This window comes from Theropithecus gelada, chromosome 16 (assembly GCF_003255815.1).
Source record: "Theropithecus gelada isolate Dixy chromosome 16, Tgel_1.0, whole genome shotgun sequence".
Classification (NCBI taxonomy): Eukaryota; Metazoa; Chordata; class Mammalia; order Primates; family Cercopithecidae; genus Theropithecus; species Theropithecus gelada.
Window position 1 is genome coordinate 52,089,573 of NC_037684.1, and position 23,102 is coordinate 52,112,674.

At 51.0% G+C, this 23,102-nt stretch overlaps 1 protein-coding gene across 5 annotated transcripts in view; it reads right to left on the reverse strand.

The window, feature by feature from the left end:
- Positions 1-12,835: 12,835 nt before the first annotated feature.
- Positions 12,836-23,102, reverse strand: part of USP36 (ubiquitin specific peptidase 36) — a 45,025-nt gene continuing 34,758 nt past the window's right edge. For 3 of the 5 annotated variants that reach the window (XM_025361990.1, XM_025361988.1, XM_025361989.1), the window contains 7 exons: positions 22,825-22,955; positions 20,080-20,673; positions 19,008-19,222; positions 16,870-16,971; positions 16,112-16,227; positions 15,595-15,746; positions 12,836-15,093 (listed from right to left, as the gene is read on the reverse strand). In XM_025361990.1, the coding sequence (XP_025217775.1) occupies positions 15,615-15,746; positions 16,112-16,227; positions 16,870-16,971; positions 19,008-19,222; positions 20,080-20,673; positions 22,825-22,955 (1,290 nt within the window). In that variant the 3' untranslated portion in view covers positions 12,836-15,093; positions 15,595-15,614. The remainder of the gene's footprint in view (positions 15,094-15,594; positions 15,747-16,111; positions 16,228-16,869; positions 16,972-19,007; positions 19,223-20,079; positions 20,674-22,824; positions 22,956-23,102) is intronic. The other 2 variants (XM_025361991.1, XM_025361992.1) reach the window with 1 other exon arrangement.

The following is a 23,102-nucleotide window of genomic DNA, read 5'->3' on the forward strand; positions in this document are numbered from 1 at the left end:
ACAACTCCAGTACTTCGGGAGGCCAAGCTAGGAAAACTGCTTCAGGGCAGGAATTCAAGACCAGCCCGAGTAACATAGAGCGACCCTGTCTCTACAAAAAATTAAAAACTGTCGAGCATAGTGGCACATGCCTGTAGTTCTAGCCACTTGGGAAGCTGAGGTGGGAGGGATTCCTTGAGCCTGGGAGGTTGAGGCTGCAGTAAGCTATGATTGCACCACTGTGCTCCAGCCTGGGGGACACAGTGAGACCCTGTTACAAAAAAAAAAAAAAAAAAAGAAGTGTTTTTCAAATAGCAGGTCATGACTCTTAATGATTATGAAACAAATACTTATTAGATGAAAAGAAAATAGAATTTTTAAAAAATTGTAGTCTATCACAGGTAATACAGAGACTGTTCTGGTTGCAAATGAATGCATGCATGTGTTCACTGGGTATGGCTGTCCCTGACCATGGATCACTGTCAAAGAAACACAGAAGCTGCTCCATTAGATCACATTCATGATCAGAGATTTTTTTTTTTTTGATATAGGGTCTCACTGTGTCATCCAGGCTGGAGTGAAGCTGCACATCTCGGCTCACTGCAGCCTGCACGTAGCTGGGATTACCGCCATGCGCCACCACGCCCAGCTACTTTTTGTGTTTTTAGTAGAGACGGGGTTTCGCCATGTTGGTCAGGCTGGTCTCTAACTCCTGACCTCAGGTGATCCGCCCACCACTGCCTCTCAAAGCACTGGGATTACAGGCGTGAGCCACCACGCCCAGCCAGAGAGGTCCTTTAGTTGTTATCTTTGCATGACATTTGGAAGCCGAGGCGTCAAAAGGAAGCGTCCCTGCAAGCAGGAGTCAAGTCAGTTTCACTCTTGTATCTTGAATTTGCGTCCCCAGCCCCTGGAGCATAATGAGAAGGAGCCAGTGGCAGGTAGACAGGAACCACGGGACTCCACTGCAGCTGTGGATTCTAACCCAGACCTCTTCCCCCACATCCACTGATTCTTCAGAGAACCTTTAAAATGGGTTTGGGCTCCCTGCAAGTTTTGCTGTGGTTTGTAAGTCCTTAGTGGTTGATCCACTTGACAACTAATTTTTTTAAGTTGGTACCTTCCTGTGGTATTTTACAGTTTTCGGTTTTGTTTCGTTTTTGAGACAGGGTCTCGCTCTGTTGGCCAGGCTAGAGTACAGTGGCTCATGGCTCACTGCAGCCCCCACCTCCCAAGCTCCATTGATCTTCCCACCTCAGCCTCCTGAGTAGCTGGGACTACAGTTGCACACCACCACACCCACCTAATATTTTATTTTTATTTTTTTTTAGAGACAGGGTCTTGCCATGTTGTCCAGGCTGGTCGCGAAATCCTGGGCTCAAGCGATCCACTCACCTTGGTCTCCCAAAGTGCTGGGATTACAGGCATGAGCTGCTGCTCCTGGCCACCCTCTGGTATTTTCCACTGTTCCTGGCTTGTACCTCCCTAAGCTCTTGTTACAGTCTTTTGTTATAATGTTGGGTTAGGCCTCAGGAAACAATCTCTCTGACCTTCTCTTGTTCTTTCACCCGCCCCAAGGCAGGACTTTAATCTTGCCCACCTTTTGATTGTGGGTCTTAAGACCCTCCCCAGAAAGGGTCCTGCTCTGTGCCCTGGGGAATGGAAGCTTCCATAAAAACCCAAAATGACTGGGCCAGGATAGCCGAACATGTGGAGGTTCTTGGAGGGTGGTGCCTAGGGAGGGCTTGGAAGCCCTGTGCCCCTTCCCCATCTCTACATCTGTATCCTTTGCAATATCCTTTATTATAAACCACTAAATGGCTGGGTGCGGCGGCTCACACCTATAATCCCAGCACTTTGGGAGGCGAGTGGATCACCTGAGGTCAGGAGTTTGAGACCAGCCTGGCCAACATGGGGAAACCCGTCTCTACTAAAAATACCAAAACTAGCCTGGCGTGGTGGCGGGCACCTGTAATCCCAGCTACTCGGGGGGCTGAGGCAGGAGAATCGCTTGAACCCGGGATGTGGAGGTTGCAGTGAGCCAAGATCACTCCACCACACTCCAGCCAGGGGGACAAGAGTGAGTCTTTGTCTCAAAAAAAAAAAACAACAAAAAACCACGAAATGGGTTTCCTTAAGTTCTGTGAGTGGCTCCAGCAAATTAATCAAACCCAAAGAGGGGGAATCATAGAAATCCCAAGTTTAAGCTGGCCGCTCAGAACTTCCAGAGGCCCAGACTTGTGACTGGTGTGACAAGTGCCGAGACTTGTGACTGGTGTCACAAGTGCAGTCTTGGGGACTGAGCCCTCAACCTGTGAGATCTGAGCTCACTCCAGATAGAGTCTGAATTGCACTGGATTAGAGGACCCCCAGGTGGTGTCCACTGCTTAATATGTGGGGATAAACCCCCATGCCTCTGGGCAGAGCAGTCTTCTGTGAGGATGGTTGTGAGGTGAGAGCAGACCATAGTTTGAGAGTTTTTCCCTAAACATTCCCCCTTCAGCTTCCCTGCCTTGCCTAATCTCAAAAAGAATTAGAAAGGTTTTAAGCAGCGGTAACCCAAAATACATTTTTCCTATGCTTATACCAGTTTTATTTTATTTATTTATTTATTTTTTGAGACGGAGTCTTGCTCTGTTGCCCAGGCTGGAGTGCAGTGGCTCGATCTCGGCTCACTGCAAGCTCCACCTCCTGGGTTCATGCCATTCTCCTGCCTCAGCCTCCTGAGTAGCTGGGACTATAGGAGCCCGCCACCACACCCGGCTATTTTTTTTTGTATTTTTTTTAGTAAAGACGGGGTTTCACCATGTTGGCCAGGATGGTCTCAATCTCCTGACCTTGTGATCTGCCTGCCTCAGCCTCCCAAAGTGCTGGAATTACAGGTGTGAGCCACTGCGCCTAGCCGTTTTATTTTTTTATTTCTATTTTTTTTAATTGAAACAGAGTCTCGCTCTGTCGCCCAGGCTGGAGTGCAATGGCGCATGATCTCGGCTCACTGCAACCTCTGCCTCCCAGGTTCAAGTGATTCTCGTGCCTTGGCCTCCCGAGTAGCTGGGATTACAGGCACACACTACCACGTCTGGCTAATTTTTGCATTTTTAGTAGAGACGGGGTTTTACCATGTTGCCCAGGCTGGTCTTGAACTCCTGACCTCAGGTGATCCACCCACCTCAGCCTCCCAAAGTGCTGGGATTACAGGTGTGAGTCACCATGCCCAGCCCTATACTATGGTTTTAAAACATCTTCAGGAACCACCTCAAAGTTCGTCAATAGCAAACAGGTTAACTACATTAGGATACTTTCATACAAGGGAGCATTCCCAGGTTTCAAGAGATAGAAGCAGATTTCTGTATTACCAACAGAAGACAGTTTCCAAGCTATAAGTGAAAAAAGCAGTCAGAACAGTGGTATATAATACAGAACCATTTGTAATCAAAATCCTTGTATACATGCTATAGGTTTACAGATGTATATTCAGTCACTGAACAAATCTCTGTTAGGGGTGCTGTTCATGTGTTGGGAACACACAGGGCAATGAAGAGCAGCTGGAAAGCCCCAAGCTCTAGAGGCTTCCACTCTCGTGAATCAGCACTGCCTCATCATCCTTGGGGTAGAGGAGATTGGGAGCCACATTTACCTCTGAGAAGAGAACCTTTCCATACTGTTATGGGTTGAGTCACGTCGCAACAAAAGATATGTTGCTTGCTGCCATCTCTAGCTCCTGGGTTCAAGCAATTCTTCTGCCTCAGCTTCCCAAGAAGCTGGGATTACAGGCACCTGCCACCACGCCTGGCCTTTTTTTTTTTTTTTTTTTTTTTTTGAGACGGAGTCTTCCTGTCGCCCAGGCTGGAGTGCAGTGGCACAATCTCAGCTCACTGCAAGCTCCCCCTTCCAGGTTCATGCCATTCTCCTGCCTCAGCCTCCTGAAAAGCTGGGACTATAGGCGCCCACCACCACGCCCAGCTAAGTTTTTCTATTTTTAGTAGAGACAGGGTTTCACCGTGTTAGCCAGGATTGGTCTCGATCTCCTGACCTCGTGATCCGCCCACCTCAGCCTCCCAAAGTGCTGGGATTACAGGCATGAGCCACTGCACCTGACCAGATTCATTATTTTAATTTTCACAGTAAACTTTTAGAGCTGTTTACCATATAGATACTATGCTTCACTGTACCTTCCAATTCTTCCGAATGCCCACATTTTATCTGGTTCCTTTTTCCTTTTCTTTTTTTTTTTTTTTTTTTTTTGAGACAGAGTTTCACTCTGTCGCCAGGCTGGAGTGCAGTGGTACGATCTTGGCTCACTGCAACCTCCACCTCCCAGGTTCAAGCGATTCTCCTGTCTCAGCCTCCCGAGTAGCTGGAGGTGGCGCACGCCACCACACCCAGTTAATTTTTGTATTTTTAGTAGAGACGGAGTTTCATCATGTTGGCCAGGATGGTCTCGATCTCCTGACCTCATGATCTGCCCGCCTCAGCCTCCCAAAGTGCTGGGATTACAGGCGTGAGACACTGCGCCCGGCCCTGGTTCCTTTTTCTAAAACAAGTAATTCTATTTCGTTACCTTTATGTTCTCCCAGCTGGTTGAGTGGGGCAGTAGGGGTGCCCAGCTTCCGGAAAGTGCAAGCAGGAGGATCTCAGAAGGCAGGACTGATGCCCACCCCAACCCTGTGTGCTACAGGAACAACAGACAGCTCACCCCCATCTGCTAGAAGGCATGAAGGAAGGAAGGGCCAAGGACGAGATGTGAAGAGACTCACATTCATGGGGTAGGTATTGCTGAGGCCATCAGAACACCAGACACCAGGTCGGGCATGGTGGCTCACACCTGTAATCCCAGCACTTTGGGAGACCGAGGCAGGCAAATCACGAGGTCAGGAGTTCGAGACCAACCTGGCCAACATGGTAAAATCCCGTCTCTACTAAAAATACAAAAAAGTAGCCGGGCGTGGTGGCGGGCGCCTGTAATCCCAGCTACTCGGGAGGCTGAGGCAGGAGAATCTCTTGAACCTGGGAGGCAGAGATTGCAGTGAGCCGAGATTGCGCCACTGTTGCCCAGGTGACAGTGCAAGACTCTGTCTCAAAAAAAACCAAACAAAAAAAAAAAACCACCACCAGACACCAGGACATCATCTATGGTCTCCCCTCCACCAAGGGGAGAATTGTCAGCCACTACCTGATGTCATTCCCCTCTGCCAAGACCAGAATGCTGCCTATTGCCAGAGATCGGGACAGGAGGGACACTGAGGACTGAGATGTCTGGGGACAACACTGGCTTCATGAAAGAGATGTGAGGCTGGGTGTGGTGGCTCATGCCTGTAATCCCAGCACTTTGGGAGGCCGAGGCGGGCGGATCACAAGGTCAGGAGTTCGAGACCAGCCTGGCCTATATGGCGAAACCCCATCTCTATTAAAAGTACAAAAATTAGCCAGGCGTGATGGCACGCACCTGTAGTCCCAGCTACTTGGGAGGCTGAGGCAGAATAATCGCTTGAATCTGGGAGGTGGAGGTTGCAGTAAACTGAGATTGCACCATTACACTCCAGCCTGGGCAACAAGAGCGAAACTCGGTCTCAAAAAAAAAAAAAAAGAGAGAGAGAGAGATGAGGCTCAACTGGGCATGCCAGCCTTCACTTGCCCAATCACTGTGTAAGTGATTTGTACCTCCTGAGACCAAGTGAAAGAGATGACCTCGAGGTAGCAGCTTTTCTAGAAGTCAGCCTCTGACACCTCCCATCCAGGAGTAGGCTGAACAGTGGTTAGACAGGCCTTTAATTCAGGTGTCTTCAAAAAGTGAATAAATAGAAGACAGAGGACTCAGCAGCTCTGCCAGGGAGCAAGCCTCCTGGACTTGCTAATTCTGTAGCACAGACCTTGCAGGGAAGGTGGAGCACTGGTGAGGAAGGGGTGTTAATCCCTGCAAGAGGCTGCAAAGCGAACTGCTCACACAGGCTTGGATTGGGGCATTGTCTTGCTTTGAAAACCCTCAGATTTTATTTTGCTAAAGCTTGCAATTTCTTCTGTGTGTAAATGGCACTTAAAATCTGTTTGTAATGGAACTTGATTGTATCCAGCTGTCACCAACTGTTCCTGTGCCACCCAAAAGACAGCTGGCCACGTGCCATGGTTTGGGCGTTCACTTCAAATAGAGGAGCTAGTGCTCTAGTTCCTGCTAGACTTCACCAAAATGTTTTCACTCACGCAGAAAAACAAAGGGGGTGCGGGTAGGGCTCGGGGAAGGCAATGTGAAGGGGAATTAGTGCAGTGTAGACTGTGGAGCCACTGACTTTGAAGGAGGGTGGACTGGCTGTTTTCTGAGCAGGGTCCGAATGCACAGTCACAAAGCATGCTGCCTTCAGCAGCTGCTCCAGTTCACTCATTCAACAAATATTTACTGGGTGACTGGTAAGTGCTGGGCCTTGCCAAGAGAACTGTGTAGCCACATAAGACAGAAAATGACAGAATAATACCTTTTTTTTTTTGAGACAAAGTCTCACTCTGTCATCCAGGCTGGAGTGCAACAGCACGATCTCGGCTCACTGCAACCTCCACTTTCCAGGTTCAAGTGACTCCCCTGCCTCAGCCTCCCTGTGTAGCTGGATTACAGGCACCCACCACCACACTTGGCTAATTTTTGTAGTTTTAGTAGAGACGGGGTTTCTTTTTCTTTCTTTTCTTTTTTTTTTTTTTTTTTAAGACGGAGTCTCACTCTGTCACCCAGGCTGGAGCATAATGGCGCGGTCTCAGCTCACTGCAACTTCCGCCTCCCGGGTTCAAGTGATTCTCCTGCCTCAGCCTCCCGAGTAGCTGGGACTATAGGTGCCCACCACCACACCTGGTTAATTTTTGTATTTTTAGTAGAGTTTCACTATGATGGCCAGGCTGGTCTTGAACTCCTGACCTCATGATCCGCCTGCCTCAGCCTCCCAACGTGCTGGGATTACAGGTGCGAGCCACCATGCCTGGCATTATTATTATTTTTTTTTTTTTTGAGATGGAGTCTTGTTCTTTCACCCAGGCTGGAGTGCAGTGGCACGATCTTGGCTCACTGAAACCTCCGCCTCCCAGGTTCAAGCAATTCTCCCTGCCTCAGCCTCCTGAGTAGCTGGGATTACAGGTGTGCGCCACCAGGCATGGCTAAGTTTTGTATTTTTAGTAGAGATGGGGTTTTGCCATGTTGGCCAGGCTGGTCTTGAACTCCTGACCATAGGTGATCCACCCGCCTCAGCCTCCCAAAGTGGTAGGATTACATGCCTGAGCCACCACACCCAGCCAGAATAATACATTTTAAAGGGGGAGGGGAAGTACATTAAACACTGATCATTTGTAACATAGTAACAACAAAAAACTACATGAGGTACATTTTAACAATCTCAGCTCTTCCCATGGGATAATAAAGGTTGGCACATTCATTTTATTTTTATTTCTTTTAAATTTTTTGTAGAAGCTAGGCGTGGTGGCTCACGCCTGTAATCCCAGCACTTTGGGAGGCCGAAGCGGGTGGATCACGAGGTCAGGAGATCGAGACCATCCTGGCTAACATGGTGAAACCCCGTCTCTACTAAAAATACAAAAAATTAGCCAGGCGTGGTGGCGGGCGCCTGTAGTCCCAGCTACTTGGGAGGCTGAGGCAGGAGAATGAAGTGAGTCCGGGAGGCGGAGGTTGCAGTGAGTCAAGATCGCACCACTGCACTCCAGCCTGGGCGACAGAGCGAGACTCTATCTATCTCAAATAATAATAATAATTTTGTAGAGACAGGCTCTCACTACGTTTCCCAGGCTGGTCTCGAACTCTTGGGCTCAAGCAATCTTCTCACCTCAGCCTCCTAAAGTGCTGGCATTACAGGCATGAGCCACTGTGCCTGGCCAACACATTCATTTTAAAATGGCCTTAAAAAAAATCATTGGTTTATGTAAAATAACTTGAATTCCCTATACACATTTCACAGCAAGTATTTGCCATGTACTTAGACTGTGTGTTGAAATCTGGTCTCATGATGGTAAGAAGCTACCTAAATAACTAGATCCTACTTAAAGGACTGGCAATCTTGTGACCAGTTTCTCACTCAATGTCTAATGGATATTTGGCAGCCGTGTCCTATTGCTTCCTCTAATCAACACCCTCCTAAATGAAGCAGACAGGGAGAAAACCAATGAACACACACATGCAGGGCACATATCGTGAGAGTGACAGCTGACAGTCATGATTTGAATCTAATCTGCATTTTAGAGGAGAAAAGCAAATTCATGATGCTAACTCATGGCAGACCCCTTAGAACACAAGTCTTGATTCCCAATCTGGCCTTCTTTCTTTTCTTTTTAAGCTGGAGTTTCACTCTTGTTGCCCAGGCTGGAGTGCAATGGTGTGATCTCAGCTCACCGCAACCTCCACCTCCCGGGTTCAAGTAATTCTCCTGCCTCAGCCTCCCAAGTAGCTGGGATTACAGGCATGCGCCCACGACACCCGGCTAATTTTGTATTTTTAGTAGAGACAGGGTTTCTCCATGTTGTGTCATGCTGGTCTCGAACTCCTGACCTCAGGTGATCCGCCTGCCTAAGCCTTCCAAAGTGCTGGGATTACAGGCGTGAGCCATCGCGCCTGGGCCTGGCCGTCTTTCTATAGGAAGTCATGATTCAAACCTGAGTCCAGCCTGGCCCTGCTTTAATCCCTTTAAAGCAGGAAAAATATACAGCAGTTTCCCCTTGAGAAAGCAACTTGCATGAGCAACAATTCAGGACAGATTCTGCTAAGAACAAGCACATTTTAAATCTCAGGCCCCTCTCATGGGGCAATTTCCTCAGTGCCTGGAGTGCTTTCTGAGATCACAGAACAACGGGCCGGACAGCTGCCCAGAGGCCTCCAGGGGGCTGTGGAAGGCTGAAGAGGCAGGGGGATCTGGATCGAAAAATAGAGGAGACTAATTCTCTGAACAGGAGTGGGAAACTTTATGTCAGGAATGATTGGATTCTGGTTTCTTGCCTTAAAAGATTGTCCTTGAGGCCAGGCACAGTGGCTCACACCTGTAATCCCAATGCTTTGGGAGGCCAAGGCAAGGGGATTATTTGAGGCCAGGATCCTATACTGAGGGGGCACCACTTTTGAGTGTCTACAGTAGAGATCCTGACACAGGGTGGATCGGTCGACTGCTCAGTGGGATGTGTTGACTGGATCAGTTGATTCTGGGCTTGATCTAGAGTGTGCATCAAATGCAACCGACTCACATCTTAGAGGAGCTCTCCGGGGTGCGGAGGTGAATAGTGTCAAATCGTGGCAAGAAGTCGGTGGCAAGTGTGGGAATTAGGTCACTGAAGAGTGATGATGGCAGAAGCTAGACTAAGAACCACGGAGAGTCAACACAGAGCAAACTGAATGTCGACTAAGGGAGAGGGTGGCTGAGAGGGGACACAAGGAAACGCAGGCTTTTTAGGATGGGAGACGCCTGAACATGTTCCTAAGGGAAGGGAAGAGTGAGACACGGGAGCAGACAGGGTAATTAATGGAGCAAGGTCCCCAGGGTAGAAGAGGTTGGCCTCAAGGGCACAGGTGGGGTGCCAGCATACACAGAGGGGGCACCTCATCCAGCATCTCCAGTAGAGGTCCCCAGAGGATGGAGGAACAGCCCCTGTACTACACTTCCTTCCCACTCTCCCACACCAACCACCCAGCCCCTCTGGGAGGCATCACATCAGAACAGTGGGTCTGCCCAGCAGCAGCCCTGGGGACTATTGGACACGCACATTCTCACGCCTCATCCCAGACCTGCTGAATCAGAATGCCGGGGAAGGAGCCCGGAAACCGGTGTGTTAAGAAGCCCTTGGCAATTCTGGTGCTCACTGGAGTTTGAGACCAGGGACCAGGACCGCAACTCTCAACTCTGCTGCTCACTACGATCCCCCTGAGGAGGTTTTAAATGCTGATGCCCAAGCCTCACCCATAGATTCTGATTCTACTTCTGTCAGTATCGAATGCCTCTCCCCAGGTGCTCCTGCTGCCCCATGAACACTGAGAGCCCTGAGGTAAGAAGGAGAAGGGAACAGAGGGAGAGGAGTTGGCTTTAGCTTTGGTTTTCCCATGTTGTTTAATTCTGGGGTGGGATAAGAATTCTTGAGGTAGCTTCGGAAGTCACTTACCAAGAGTAGTGGGCACATACACAATGAGACAGCAAAACAGTTTGCAGGGATCACTGAAAAGAATGGGAAAGAGAGGAAGGAGTTGCCTGAAGACCAAGGGCAGAAATCCCAAAAGGCAGGCAGAGCCTAACGAAGAAGGGCAGCCAGACAGCCCTGAAAGCCAAATCCATGGCACCCGGATGATCTTCTCCAAGTGTCATCCCCAGTCCAGATGTGGAAGGAGCAGGGGGCCAAGCCAAGCTGGGATCTGCACGAAGCAGCAGCAGGGCCACCTGCAGGCAAGAGTGTGAGCTCCTGGGAGTCAGCTCAGGTGATACGACACAGAAAGCTGCCCCTCTGCATGTCACGTGACCTGTGTGCCCACAGTTCTCCTTTACCACCACCCCCTCGGTGTACTCACATCCTCATCTGCACTGAGGTTGTCCAAGCTACCAAGACTCGAGGCAGCAATTCTCACAGCACCATCCAGTGTTAAAGTGGCCTGAAGGTCACTGTCACAGTTAAAATGAGCCCTAATAGTGTGTTAGAGACAAATGGATGCCCACCTGATTGCCCAGTGTCCAGACACCTGGGCTTTTTCCTAACTGGAAGACTCGGAGCCCACCCACTGCCTACTTCCCATGCCTAGGATTCTCCCTGGGTTCCATTCTGGTAACATGCCAACACATCAACTGTGTCAGATTGAATCTCACCACCTAAAGGCCTTCCTGAAACCATCAGTGAGCCACCTGCTTCCCTGGCTACCACTTGGCCTCTAAACCCAACTAACCAACCCAGCAGAAATCATCTTTTTTTTTTTTTTTTTTTTTTTTTTTTGAGACGGAGTCTCGCTCTGTCACCCAGGCTGGAGTGCAGTGGCCGGATCTCAGCTCACTGCAAGCTCCGCCTCCCGGGTTCACGCCATTCTCCGGCCTCAGCCTCCCGGGTAGCTGGGACTACAGGCGCCCGCCACCTCGCCCGGCTAGTTTTTTGTATTTCTTAATAGAGACGGGGTTTCACCGTGTTAGCCAGGATGGTCTCGATCTCCTGACCTCGTGATCCGCCCGTCTCGGCCTCCCAAAGTGCTGGGATTACAGGCTTGAGCCACCGCGCCCGGCCAGCAGAAATCATCTTAAACTCCACCCAGAACCTTCCACCATATCTGCCACCTCACCTCGAGTGAGACCATCTCCTAAATATCCAAGTGACCTCACTTCTAGCCTCTGCTACTAATGCCAATCTCTTAGCTCTAGCCTCAGCCACTTCTCAGCCAACCTAGTGGCTGGTCATCCTCACCTGCTGTCCTCTGTGCTCCACTGGCCGCCTTTCAGGCCATCAGACATCCTGGAATCCACTATCAGCCTCAGGAGTACCTTGGTACATCAGACCTTGGTAACCCTTCTTGCCCAAACTGTCAACCAAAACCTGCCCTGCACTTTTGCACCTGACTTACGGTTAGCCAGCTGAGTCCTGCTGGCCGGCTCCCACTTCCAACCCCCTTTCAGAATGTCACCTCACCAGACGGTGCATCAGGCAGAGCTCATGACAGGCTCCTCATGGCCTCCCGGCATCTCCCTAACAGCGCTCGCCCTGCCCTGGAGCCGTCAGTCCTGCCGGTGGGACTCTGCGTGTGTTCACTTTTACACTCACCCAGAAGTGGCCCTAGTGTTTGGTAAACGGCAGTTAAGAATGGAAAAGCCTGTCGGGCACGGTGGCTCATGCCTGGAATCCCAGCACTTTAGGAGGCCAAGGCGGGTGGATCACGAGGTCAAGAGATGGAGATTAGCCAGGTGCAGTGGCTCACGCCTAGAATCCCAGCACTTTGGGAGGCCGAGGCAAGCAGATCATAAGGTCAGGAGTTAGAGACTAGCCTGGCCAACATGGTGAAACTCTGTCTCTACTAAAAATACAAAAATTAGGCGTGGTGATACGTGCCTGTACTCCTAGCTACTTGGGAGGCTGAGGCAGGAGAACTGCTTGAACCGGGGAGGCAGAGGTTGCAGTGAGCGGAGATCATGCCACTGCACTCCAGCCTAGGTGACAAAGGGAGACACTGTTTGGAAAAAAAAAAAGAAAAAGAAAATGAAAAAAAATAATAATGGAAAAACCACAGCCTCACCCATGTAACCACTGCACCCAGCGTTGGTGTCAGATCACCACCTCTCCAAGCCTCAGAACCCCCTCAACCGTTGCCCAGACTACAACGCAAATGCCTTCAGATACAGCCTGGCTGGCAGGAAGGCCTCTGGGTCAGCAGTGTGCCCCACTCCGCCACCCCTTTGGTTTGGGTCCAGGAGCTGCCTCACCTCACTTGTTCTTACTTGGCTGTCCTCATTTTGGGGTGTCCAGCCAAGCCCCTAAAGAGAAGCGAAAACATGATGCCCTGTGTTTGGTGGACACACTGGGGTGGAGAAAGCTTGCTTGCTTCCAAGTTGCTGAAGGGAGAAGTGGGGAGCCACACACATCAGGTAACAGAGCTACAGAGCAGCATTCTCAACAGGACCCGAGGCACTGCAACCCGCCTGCGCCCCAGGGTGCATTCGGCCTCTTGGTCATTCGGCCTCTTGGTCACCCATTCACTAGGGCTGCTCTTGCCAAATGTAACCTCCTGGACACTGGGCTCCCTGCAGGGACCTACCTGCCCCTCCTAGCCCAACCTCAACTTCCAGGACAGGTAGAATCAGCGAGACCCTGGTGGGGATGTACCTTTAAAAAAAAAAAATCAAATGAAAAAACAAAGACCCAGAACTCACAAAAACAGAGTATTTTATTGCACCAAGATCGTGGCAACATGTGGGGCTCCCAGGCCCCTAGAGAGGAGGTGCAGAGGACGGGACACAGACCTCTGCATATAGACAGGTACGGCCATGCAACCAGGACACAGGGCAGGTGAGTGAGAGGACCCAGGAGAGGCAGCTGCTGTACGCAGGCCCCACTCCCTCCAGTTCCATTCCCAAGCACAAAATTAAACAGACCCAGATCCTAAGTCAACCAAGTGACTGCTACGACATAGGCTTGGGTTATCGATATTTACTTACATACGTGCACGTGACCTAGAATTTGAACTCATCTTTTTTCTGGGCCTCATCTTTTTTCTGGGCCTCATCTTTCCCTTCCCTGTCTGCTTGATGACTTCTTTGGAGGGAAGGGACGTGACTCTACCCGACACTGATAAACACTGCAGAAAGTCGTCTCGTGCTCACCACTGCCCAAGAGTTAACGAATGTATGTTCCTCAGGAAAAAGTTTTACAGTTGTCTAGTGGAGAAGGGAAGAGACTGATTTGGAGGAGAGAAGAGAAAGAAAAGGAGATAAATTCTGTGCTAGCAGACAACTAATATTTTCAACTGTAGAACATCACATGAAAAACATGGCAGAGGGAACAGTTCACACAGGAATGCAAGTCACCACCCCGAGAAGAAAAGGAACATACCCTGCCCGTGAAGGCATGTGCTTTCCCTCCCAGATAAGTTACGAAGCCAGAGCACAGAAGCCGGGCCCTCATCTTTAAACATTCAGAGATTGGTCTGCAGGAGAGCAGAGGGCACCCTGACCAGCTCAAGGCAGACCTCCACTCACTGCTGCTGGGACAGAGGTGGCCACAGGAGCTTGATTCTCTCCCGCCCTTCTAAGTGAAATGTAAAAACAGAAGAAAATCCAAAGAGACACTCACCCACATGGGGAAAAAAAAATGTATCTTCCCATATGAAAAAAGCAATTCCATCTACACAGCAGTAACCACCCAGGCCCCAAGCATGAAGGCAGGATGCTAAGCTGCTTCAGGGAGAGGAGGTGCAGACAGTGAGGCAGCCACCCAGGACAGCAGGACGCCTCTGGCCCAGCAGAGCCACATTGAAGGAGATGTAAGTCCAACACCACGTCCATCTCCACCTGCGACGACTCCGGGAGGAAAGGACGGGGACAGACCCAACAAGGAAGGATGTTCACGGTCACCTTCACACTTCCCACTACTATGAGGGCATTTGTCTTTTTCTTGAAAATATCACCTTCTCTGAGGATTTCCTGTATTTATTAAATTACAAGTTGGCAGGCACAGCTTAAGCAAGATAGAAAAGTAATCTTCTTGAGTTATACAATCATTTAAATTCCAAAGCACTCACAAAATTGAGCAAACAAAGCCACTATTTGCATATTTGGGAAAGGAAACATATTGCTAATGGAAGCCACAGGACTGATCAAAAATAAATGTTTTGTATTAAGTAGTAAAATAAATGGAGAATTCTACCCCAAGGCCTCCACCTCAGTGAAGACCTGTGGGGTATTGCAGCTGCAAGGGAAGCTACAGCACAGTCGTCTCAGAATAAATAGCAGCCTGGAAAGCAGATGTATTCGCAGGTAATACCGAGGCCTCCTCCGACCCCAAACAGCCTCTGCTCTCCAGGACAGTTGAGAGTTGCTCACAAGGAAGGGCTGCACAGTAGGGCCACCCTCTCGAGTTCCATAAAAGGGAGAGCTGGCTGGGTGGAGTCGGCTCTTCCTTTCTGAGGACAGGTAAGGCCAACAGTGGAAGGGGCCCCACCGAGGAAGCAGGGGAGGGTGGGCTCAGACACAACGGTGGCGCCAGCCCTGAGGAGCAAGGGATGGCTCGCCAAGAGCCACCAGCCATGCACCAGGAGATCACCTGGGGGACGTGTGGCCACCGTCCCCCACTCTCTCGATAGCCCCAACCCAGGGGGAGCAGCCTCTGCCAGCACAGACCACCGTCTATGAACACAAGAAGGCACAGCCCGGCGAAGATGTCCAGCAGGCGTGCAGCCACCTCTGCTCACACACACACTGTCGTTTCTCTCGCAGGGCTGGTCAGGAATGTCACCAAAGAGGTTCCGATATAGAGAAGCCTCAAAGCCTCTACGTCGGGTGGTCTGTGGACACTAGTACCGGGAGAGCTCCTACCGTGGCAGGCTCACAGCGCAGCAGAGCCCACACAGAGAGCTCCCTCAGGTCCAGACGGACAGCTCCCAGGAAGGGACGCCTTGTCTCCAGGAGGCTGCGGAACAAAGCACAGCAGTCCTGACAGAGAGAAACGGGACCACAATCTTCCCACTGCCATCCCTGGGTATGAGTCCAACCCAGGAACCCAATGCATGGCATCTCGATGCGGCTGGCAAACCCCACACACTTCTGCAAGTGACTAGGACACGTGCCAGATATATACACTACCCACATCCTACACACACCCCACATATGCCCTTCTCCAAGTGACCAGGACACACACCACAGATGCCAGGTGTACGCACCCCACACCCAATACACACTACACGCACCCCCTTATACACACGCATCCCACACATACCCTTCTCCATTCAAGTGACTAGGACACACACCACAGACGTGTCCACACCAGACATACACCACCCAACACACATGTGCCAGATACATAGCCTACATGCATCACACATATGCATGCCACACCCCACCACACCCCCTGTACACAAACACAGCACACACACCCCCACCTCACCCGCACACCCACGCCCTCAGAACCAACCTCCTTCCACAGAGGCACAGTCAACGGCGATAGCTGAGGCTGGCAGCCTTCGCTGGGTGAGTCACAGACCAGAAGTTCCGTCGAGTCTGAAGTTTCTGAAAGGCGTTGAAGTTTCTCCTCTTCTCTCTCTTAAATTTTTTAATTTTCTTTTCCTAGACCAAGAATCACAGGCATCACAGTTCCCAAAAAGGGCTCTTTCCTGGCCCACGGGGCTCCATACTGCATGCAGGTCACCAGCTTCCTGCACACAGGCCAGGCTCTCGCGAGCTCTCTGGAGACCCACTCTTCACAGTGACCCCTGCGCACAGCGCCCTGCTGTCCCCCTACTGATGAAGGGGCGGAAGCTGCAAGGATGCATTCCCTGTCCATGGCCACATGCCCAGACAGGCCTGGGCAGCCTGGCTCTTCTCGCGCTCAGCCACTTCATGCCACTGCCACCACCTCCAACTGCCCCGGCCCTAAGCTGAGCCACACCGCCCTGCTACCTCAAGCCTGTGGTCAGCATCACACATCATACCTTCCCTCGGTCAAACTCTTCATCCCAGTCATCAACCACGGTCTCAGTCTGGGCCAGTCTGCTGTCTTCAATAGCATCCTGACTGACCGCCGACATCTTGCCATCCCAGGTCAGAACTACCAGGCAGACACAGGGCTCAGCACGAGTGCAGGTTCCCAGGTACCCTGAGGCTTCACTTCAAGAGCGTCATTTACCAACTAGTCTACCCATAATTAGTCAACAATTTTGAGTGCCACCTTGTGGTGAACAGAAGGACAAGAGGAAGATGGCTCGACGTCCGTGTGTGGTCGGTCAGCACAGAACCCCCAACACCACCCTCTTAGCTAAACGCTAAACCACGGCCACAGACTTCAGTTCTCTCTAAAACCATGCCCTCGTCTGAGAAACAAAGATGTCATATTCGGCCTCAAAGTCTGAATAAAAACATGCTCTGAGTAAGAAGTGACATTACCTAAGTTGGAAGAGCTTGGTCACTCTGCCCCTTCCCTACCCAAGACCCAGCATGTGCTGGGTTCCTCACCCTGCCCCAACCCTCAGAAGCAGCTGTTCTGGATCCTGCCATGGACAGAAGCCACCTTCGTGCCACGGCCGAGGGTTTAAAGAGGATTCCAGCCAGTGTTGAGATTCCTCTTCCCATTCTCAAAGCCGAGCGATGCCTGCCCTCCACACTCACAGTACACCAGGATCCATTCCACACCCTTCCCTCCTCCAAAACCAACCAATCAAAGGCAAACAGAAGTCCTTCTCCAAACCAGTACCTTTTCTCCCATAAGCTTTATCAGATGAGTATTTGAGCAGTTCCTGGACCACATCAGACTCTCGCTCTCCATTCCAAGACACAGGAGGGGCCTGGCCCAGCCCTGCAAGAGGAGGAGCCAAGAAACATTTACAAACGTTTAAAATAACCCACTGGGGAAGCAACCACACACCTTAAATTATAGCAGAACTTACAGTAAGTGGATGCCTTTTTTTTTTTTTTTTTTAAGACAGGGTCTCACTATGTTGCCCAGGCTGGTCTCAAACTCCTGGGGACTCCTACTGGCCTCCCAAAGTGCTCCCAAACTGTAATCCCAAAATGCTGGGATTACAGGCATGAGCCATGGCGCCCAGCCTAAATGTTTATTTACTAATGCTTACATGCTTAATTTACTAATGATCTCACACAGTAGAGAAGGTTGTCCAAGTCAATTCATGAAAAAGAAAACATGGAAAATAACAAAAAGCTAAAAAGCAAAAAAAAACCCTTAAAACCCCTTTAACCACCAGGGTAAGTCCTCAGTCTGACAGAGGGAGGGACGAAAACTAGATCTAAATGGAACCCACTTCACCTAAGGGAGAGGCCCGTGGCCCAGAACCAGCCTGACACCTGGACGACCACAGGGGTGGGGGGAATGGCCAAGCTTGGCTGCTGCCATCAGGGACCCCGACCTCTTAAGCCCTGTCCAGGGGTAACCTGGTCCCTGTCAGCAACACTGCACAGGTCCACCTAGCATGTCGGGACCAGGAGAGCACTCACCACCCTCATCGGGTTCTAGAAACCCTTTCTGAACTAGTCCTCTGGCCAGCTAGCCACATAGCCCCTGGAATATACTCACCTCCCTTCACACAAATCTAACCTCATTTCTCCCTGCCTCTAATTCCTCAGTGAGCTCCAGGCTAAGTGTCCCCTGCCCCTGCACAGTAGCTTCCATAATTCCCGTCTCATCCACAGCCCAGGGACGTGGCCATGCAGAGTAGCCTGCCTGCTCCCAACATGCTGCGCCTCCTGCCCTTGGGCCTGGTATCCTGCTCATTTAGCCATTCTCCTCAGGTGCACAGGACTGAGAGTGTATGGGGCCAGGTGTTCCCCCTCAGAGCCCATGCAGCCCCCAGTGCGCAGTGCAGGGCGCACTGCTCAGGACACACAACTAGCACCTGGCATGGACCCTGGCGCACTACAAGTGCTCAAGTGATGTCCCTTGAATTCCTGCATTAACAAGCCAACTCCGCTTTGCTCCAAAGATGGCACGGAGCATGGCTCTGGCACCATGTTAGTGCAGTACTTCTGAGAGCATGCTGGCCAGCAAACATGGTTGGCACTTGCTAGCACCCGCATTTTGCAATTTATTTCATACTATTTCATTTTTATCGATAAATTCCTTTCTTAAGAGTTGGATAAATACAAATCAGTCTCTAAGGTCTTGCTGGCCCCTGGATGCACTGCCATCAGACCTTCCAGACTGCAGCGGAGGCCTCACTCAAACTCGGCCCGCTATACCAAGCAGCCAAGACTTTCTTCCCTTCACTTAACAAATGTGTTCTGTGGCAGGTGCCTGCCAAGGCATGCCCCAGCCAGCCCTAAAGAAAACAAAAGACCCTCCAATTGGACAGCCCCAAGGACAGCCACAGCACACAGGTCCCCAACAGCAAGCGCACCATGCTATGTTCTGAAAGGCCCAGCTACATAGAGGGAGAGGAGGATTGAACCCAACTCTTCTAAGTTCAACCATCACAGAAAAAAACTCAGGCTGGGAGTTCAGGGAGTCATTCCATGAGAAGCTGTAGACACGAACAGCTTTGAATCAGAAGATCCACTGGCGTTCACAGAATGTTTTAAACCTCATGTGCGCTGTAACCGCTCCCATGGGGTTTTTCAGTCAAATGCTTTTGACACAGGAGGAAGCTTCAACCCCATCACCCAAGGGAACAGACTCGTGGCGGGGGGGGGTGAAGGTTGGCAGGGTCCCGGGGACCTCCACATCTTCTCCCAGACCCTCCCAAGCTCAGATGCAGGAGGCACTGCTCTCAGCTTGTGCACTCCCTAATACCCCCCTCGCCCAATGCATACCCATGTGGTCCTGCACCCCCTCCCCTGGTGCATACCCATGCGGTCCCCAACCCCTCGCCCAGTGCATACCCATGTGGTCTCCAGGACACCAGCCATTCACAGATGACGTGTGGCTGCTGGACTCGGGGACAGCAGCATCTCGGGGCTTGGTGTTCCTCAGGACTTCGAGATGCCCATCCTCTTCTACCGCCCGCTGTGGCTCCTGCTTTCTTTTTTTCTTTTTCTTTTTCCTTGGAGACTCTTCCATGGTCTCTGGATCACCATCACCCATAAGAGAGCAGCTGCTGGGAAGTGAGAGGCAGCAGTCAGCTCTGAGCAAGTTGGAAGGGGAGCAGGAGCTCACAGACTCCCGCCTGCAACATGGAGAAGGTGCCACCCCAGCTGTGACCCAGTGCACGGAGCTCCCTGCAACATTCTTCCCCCAACACGCATTAGTGGACGCTCCACACGCAGCCATGGAGACAATGGAGGGAAAACCAGTCATGTTTCTCATCCTAACTGAGCCAAGCCCGTCGAGGCTAATGTGCAGGCTACTGTGACCTGATGAAACTGCAGAGTCTGGCCTGGCCTGGGTCACCTGATCCAGCATCCTTGGACGGCTTTGCACATACAATGATGGACACTACTGTCCATACCACTGTCACTTCAAGGACCAATCCACTGGTATTTATCAGAGGAGTCTTTTGTGTTTTTTTTTTTTTTTTTTTTAAAGACAGGGTCTAGCTGTCACCCAGGCTGTAGGGCAGTGACGCAATCTCAGCTCACTGAAACCTCCGCCTCCTGGGCTCAAACCATCCTCCCATCTTAGCCTCCTGAGTAGCTGGGACCACAGGCATGTGCCACCATGCCCAACCAATTTTTGTTTTTGGTAGAGAAAGGGCTTTGCCGTGTTGCCCAGGCTGGTCTCAAACTCTTGGGTTCAAGTGATCCGCCTGCCTCAGCCTCCCAAAGTGCTAGGATTACAGGTGTCAGCCACCACAACGGGCCAGAGGAGACATTTGCTCACATATTCACATTTTAGAAAACCACAAAAGCAGACTACATTTCCAGATCATACCTACGTGGGGTTAGAGGTAGATTCTGTGGTTTTGCTTCGTTTCTTGGCAGAGGTACACAGATGCCACCTTGCTCCTGCCCTTACCTGTGCCAAGGTGGGTCCTGGTGCAGGCCACCTTCTTCACCAAGACCCTCTGCTCCCTTCCTCCTCCGCTTCCTGCTGCTCGCGTGGTGGCCGTCCGTAACACATCCCACCGGCTGCCCGTTCACCTGTGGCTGTGTGCCGTCTTCCTGCCGTCTGACAGCGGGCAGCTGGGCCTGGCCCTCCCTCTTGTGCGTGGGGCTCCCAGGCTGTCTCTGTGTCTGCCCCTCCTGCAGGGCGGTGGCAGCTGTGTCCTCTGGGTGCTTTTTCTTCTTCCTCTTCCTCTTCCCGTGGGGAGCCGCAGTGGCCTCCCTGATGTGCTGTGGGAGGCACGTCTCTGAGCCTAGCCTCTGGAGCTCTCCCAGGAAGGTCTTTTTCTTCTTCTCAGAGGGGCTCCGGGGGGGCTCGCTGGCCTCTGGCAGCTGGTGTGGAAGGGACACAAGGTCCTCGTTGACCTGAGGCAGGGCCGTCGAGAAGGAGGAGCAGCTCCGTGGTTCTGACATCCCTGGGGGCTTGGGGGTACTGGACAGCAATGTGGGGTGGGGGCTGAAGGGGGGCTGCAGGCGGCTGGATGATTGGGGAGCAGGTGACACAGCCCTGTGGGGACAGCCAGGAAACAGGGAGAGGATGTTCTGAAAGACCCAGCAGAGCTGTTCCTTCTGTTCACCCTCACTCCCCTCCCTTTCACCTAAAAATCTGAAAAGGCTTTTGCCCTGCAGTTTTCAGATACACATTAAATTACACGTAAGTTTGAAAGAAAGCTAACAATTAATTCGACATCTATTTAAATGCAAAGTTGGCCGGGCGCAGTGGCTCATGCCTGTAATTCCAGCACTTTGGGAAGCCGAGGTGGCCGGATCACCTGAGGTCAGGAGTTTGAGACCAGCCTGGCCAACAAGGTAAAATCCCATCTCTACTAAAAATACAAAAATTAGCCAGGCATGGTGGCACACGCCTGTAATCTCAGCTACTTGGGAGGCTGAGGCAGGAGAATCGCCTGAACCTGGGAGGCAGAGGTTGCAGTGAGCCGAGATCGCGCAATTGCACTCCAGCCTGGGCGACAGAGCAAGATTTCGTCTCAAAAAAAAAAAAAAAAAAAAAGCAAAGTTACCTACGTGGTAGGTTAATAGGTGCAGCAAACCACCATGGCACCTCTGCAACAAACCTTTACATCCTGCACATGTACCCTGGAACTTAAAATAATTGATCCCTAAGATTTAAAAAAAAAAAAAAAAAAAAAAAAAAAGGCAAGCCAACACATGATTTTAAAAGTCATTTTTTTTCTTTTAATAAGGCAAAGTTAATAAGAATAGTTCCATGCCTTAGTTTCTTGTCACCAAGCAGTTCAGATATTTTTGCGAGCACTAATATTTTAAATCTTTAATACAAATGTGTTAAGGGAGGAAGCCTTCACTAAACAATAAATGGTAAGGAAGAAAAAAAGATCCCGTGAAGATTTATTCTCCAACCTCTGAAAGTCTCAGGGTGTTCCCAAGCAGGAAATGAGCCTCATAAGGCAGGCAAGTGTTGAGTTGGCCCTAATGACACCTCCACATTAGCATCATTAGGACACTGAAAGCGGGACACAGATGTGTAGAGCAGAATCATGAGCAAGGCATGTCCGGGACAGGATCTAGCGCCAAACCCAGTGAGGCTCTCTGAGCTCCCTCTTGCCAGCTATGTGTCCCTAGGAAAATTAACTTCCCACTCTGAACCACCATGTTCTCCTTTGTCAATGAGCTGCGACCACAAAGCCCACCTCCCAGGGTTCCTGAGGAAAACGGGACCCCCATCATCATCTAAACAAACTATAAGGGCCATGACAGCCGCACGACGTTTGATTACCCTGTCTTCTGGAATCTTTTCAAAAAAAGCTTATAAGGCAAGGAACGAAAAACACCCAAACACTCAAGGCCCTCCCACGCACACAAATCTTATGCTAGGTATAGGGTAGAAGTGTCTTTGTGCGTGTGTATGTGAGAGGAGAGCAAGGCAGAGGCTGTGGGTGACATACAGTCATACCTCACCCTCATGCAGCACTGGAGATTCTAGAACTAGAACCCAGCGCCAAGGTCCCCAGTACAGTCCCCACAGGCCGCCTCATGGCTCACCCCATCTTTCACTGCTTTCTTCCCCACTCCCACCGGCTTCCAGACAGCCATTGACCAGTGACTCTCAACTTCCTGCCACTCGAGGCACCCAACAGACGCAGGCAGCCCCTGCGGACCAAGGCCTATATGCAGAGGAAAGGGACTGCATCTCCAGCAGGTGTGTGCAGAGGAACCCGAGAGCCCTGAGACAGTTCTTAACCCACATGATGCTAGCAAGCAAGACACCCCAGAAAAAATGCACAGGACTCCGAGCTCACTCAAGGCCTCTCGCCAAGGCCTTACCTCACCTTTCTCTTCGACTGGGAAGTACTGTCATGGGGCTGGTAGGGATACAGGACAGGTCAGTCTCCAGCACACCATGTCATCACATGGATGTCGCAGACAGACCACCAACAAAGACAGAACTAAGACATCGGGACTGCAGAGGCTGAACTGCCTTCACTACCCAAAGCTCCTTCACCACAGGGGAACACAGAAGAGGGGGACCTTGGTCGGTGACGTCCCCCCGTACCTCCTGGCTGCCCAATGCTTTGTCAGTCCTGTGAGGCTGGTGATCCGTCCAACTCCTCACCAGCCAAGCACACGCAACCACAGGGAGAACCAGTCGGCACCCCGAAGGTCCCAGCCCGAAGCTTACCTGGCTCTACGGACGGGCCAAGTGGAGGCAACGACGGGGTGAGAGGTTTTCATGGGGTGGGTGAGGTCGGAGGATGGTGAGGGGGGAGGTGGACGGAGGTCATTGCCGGTCGCCCTCCACAGGGTGCTGGCCTGCAGTTATCGACATAAATAAAAACTTGGTGGTCTAAAAAAGGTTTCCGTGAGTGAAGAGGGAAAACAAAAGTAACAAAAAATGAAAATAGAAACAAAAGAGCCCAGAAAGAAAGATGAGGGGACAGAAGAAGACAAAAAGGGGAG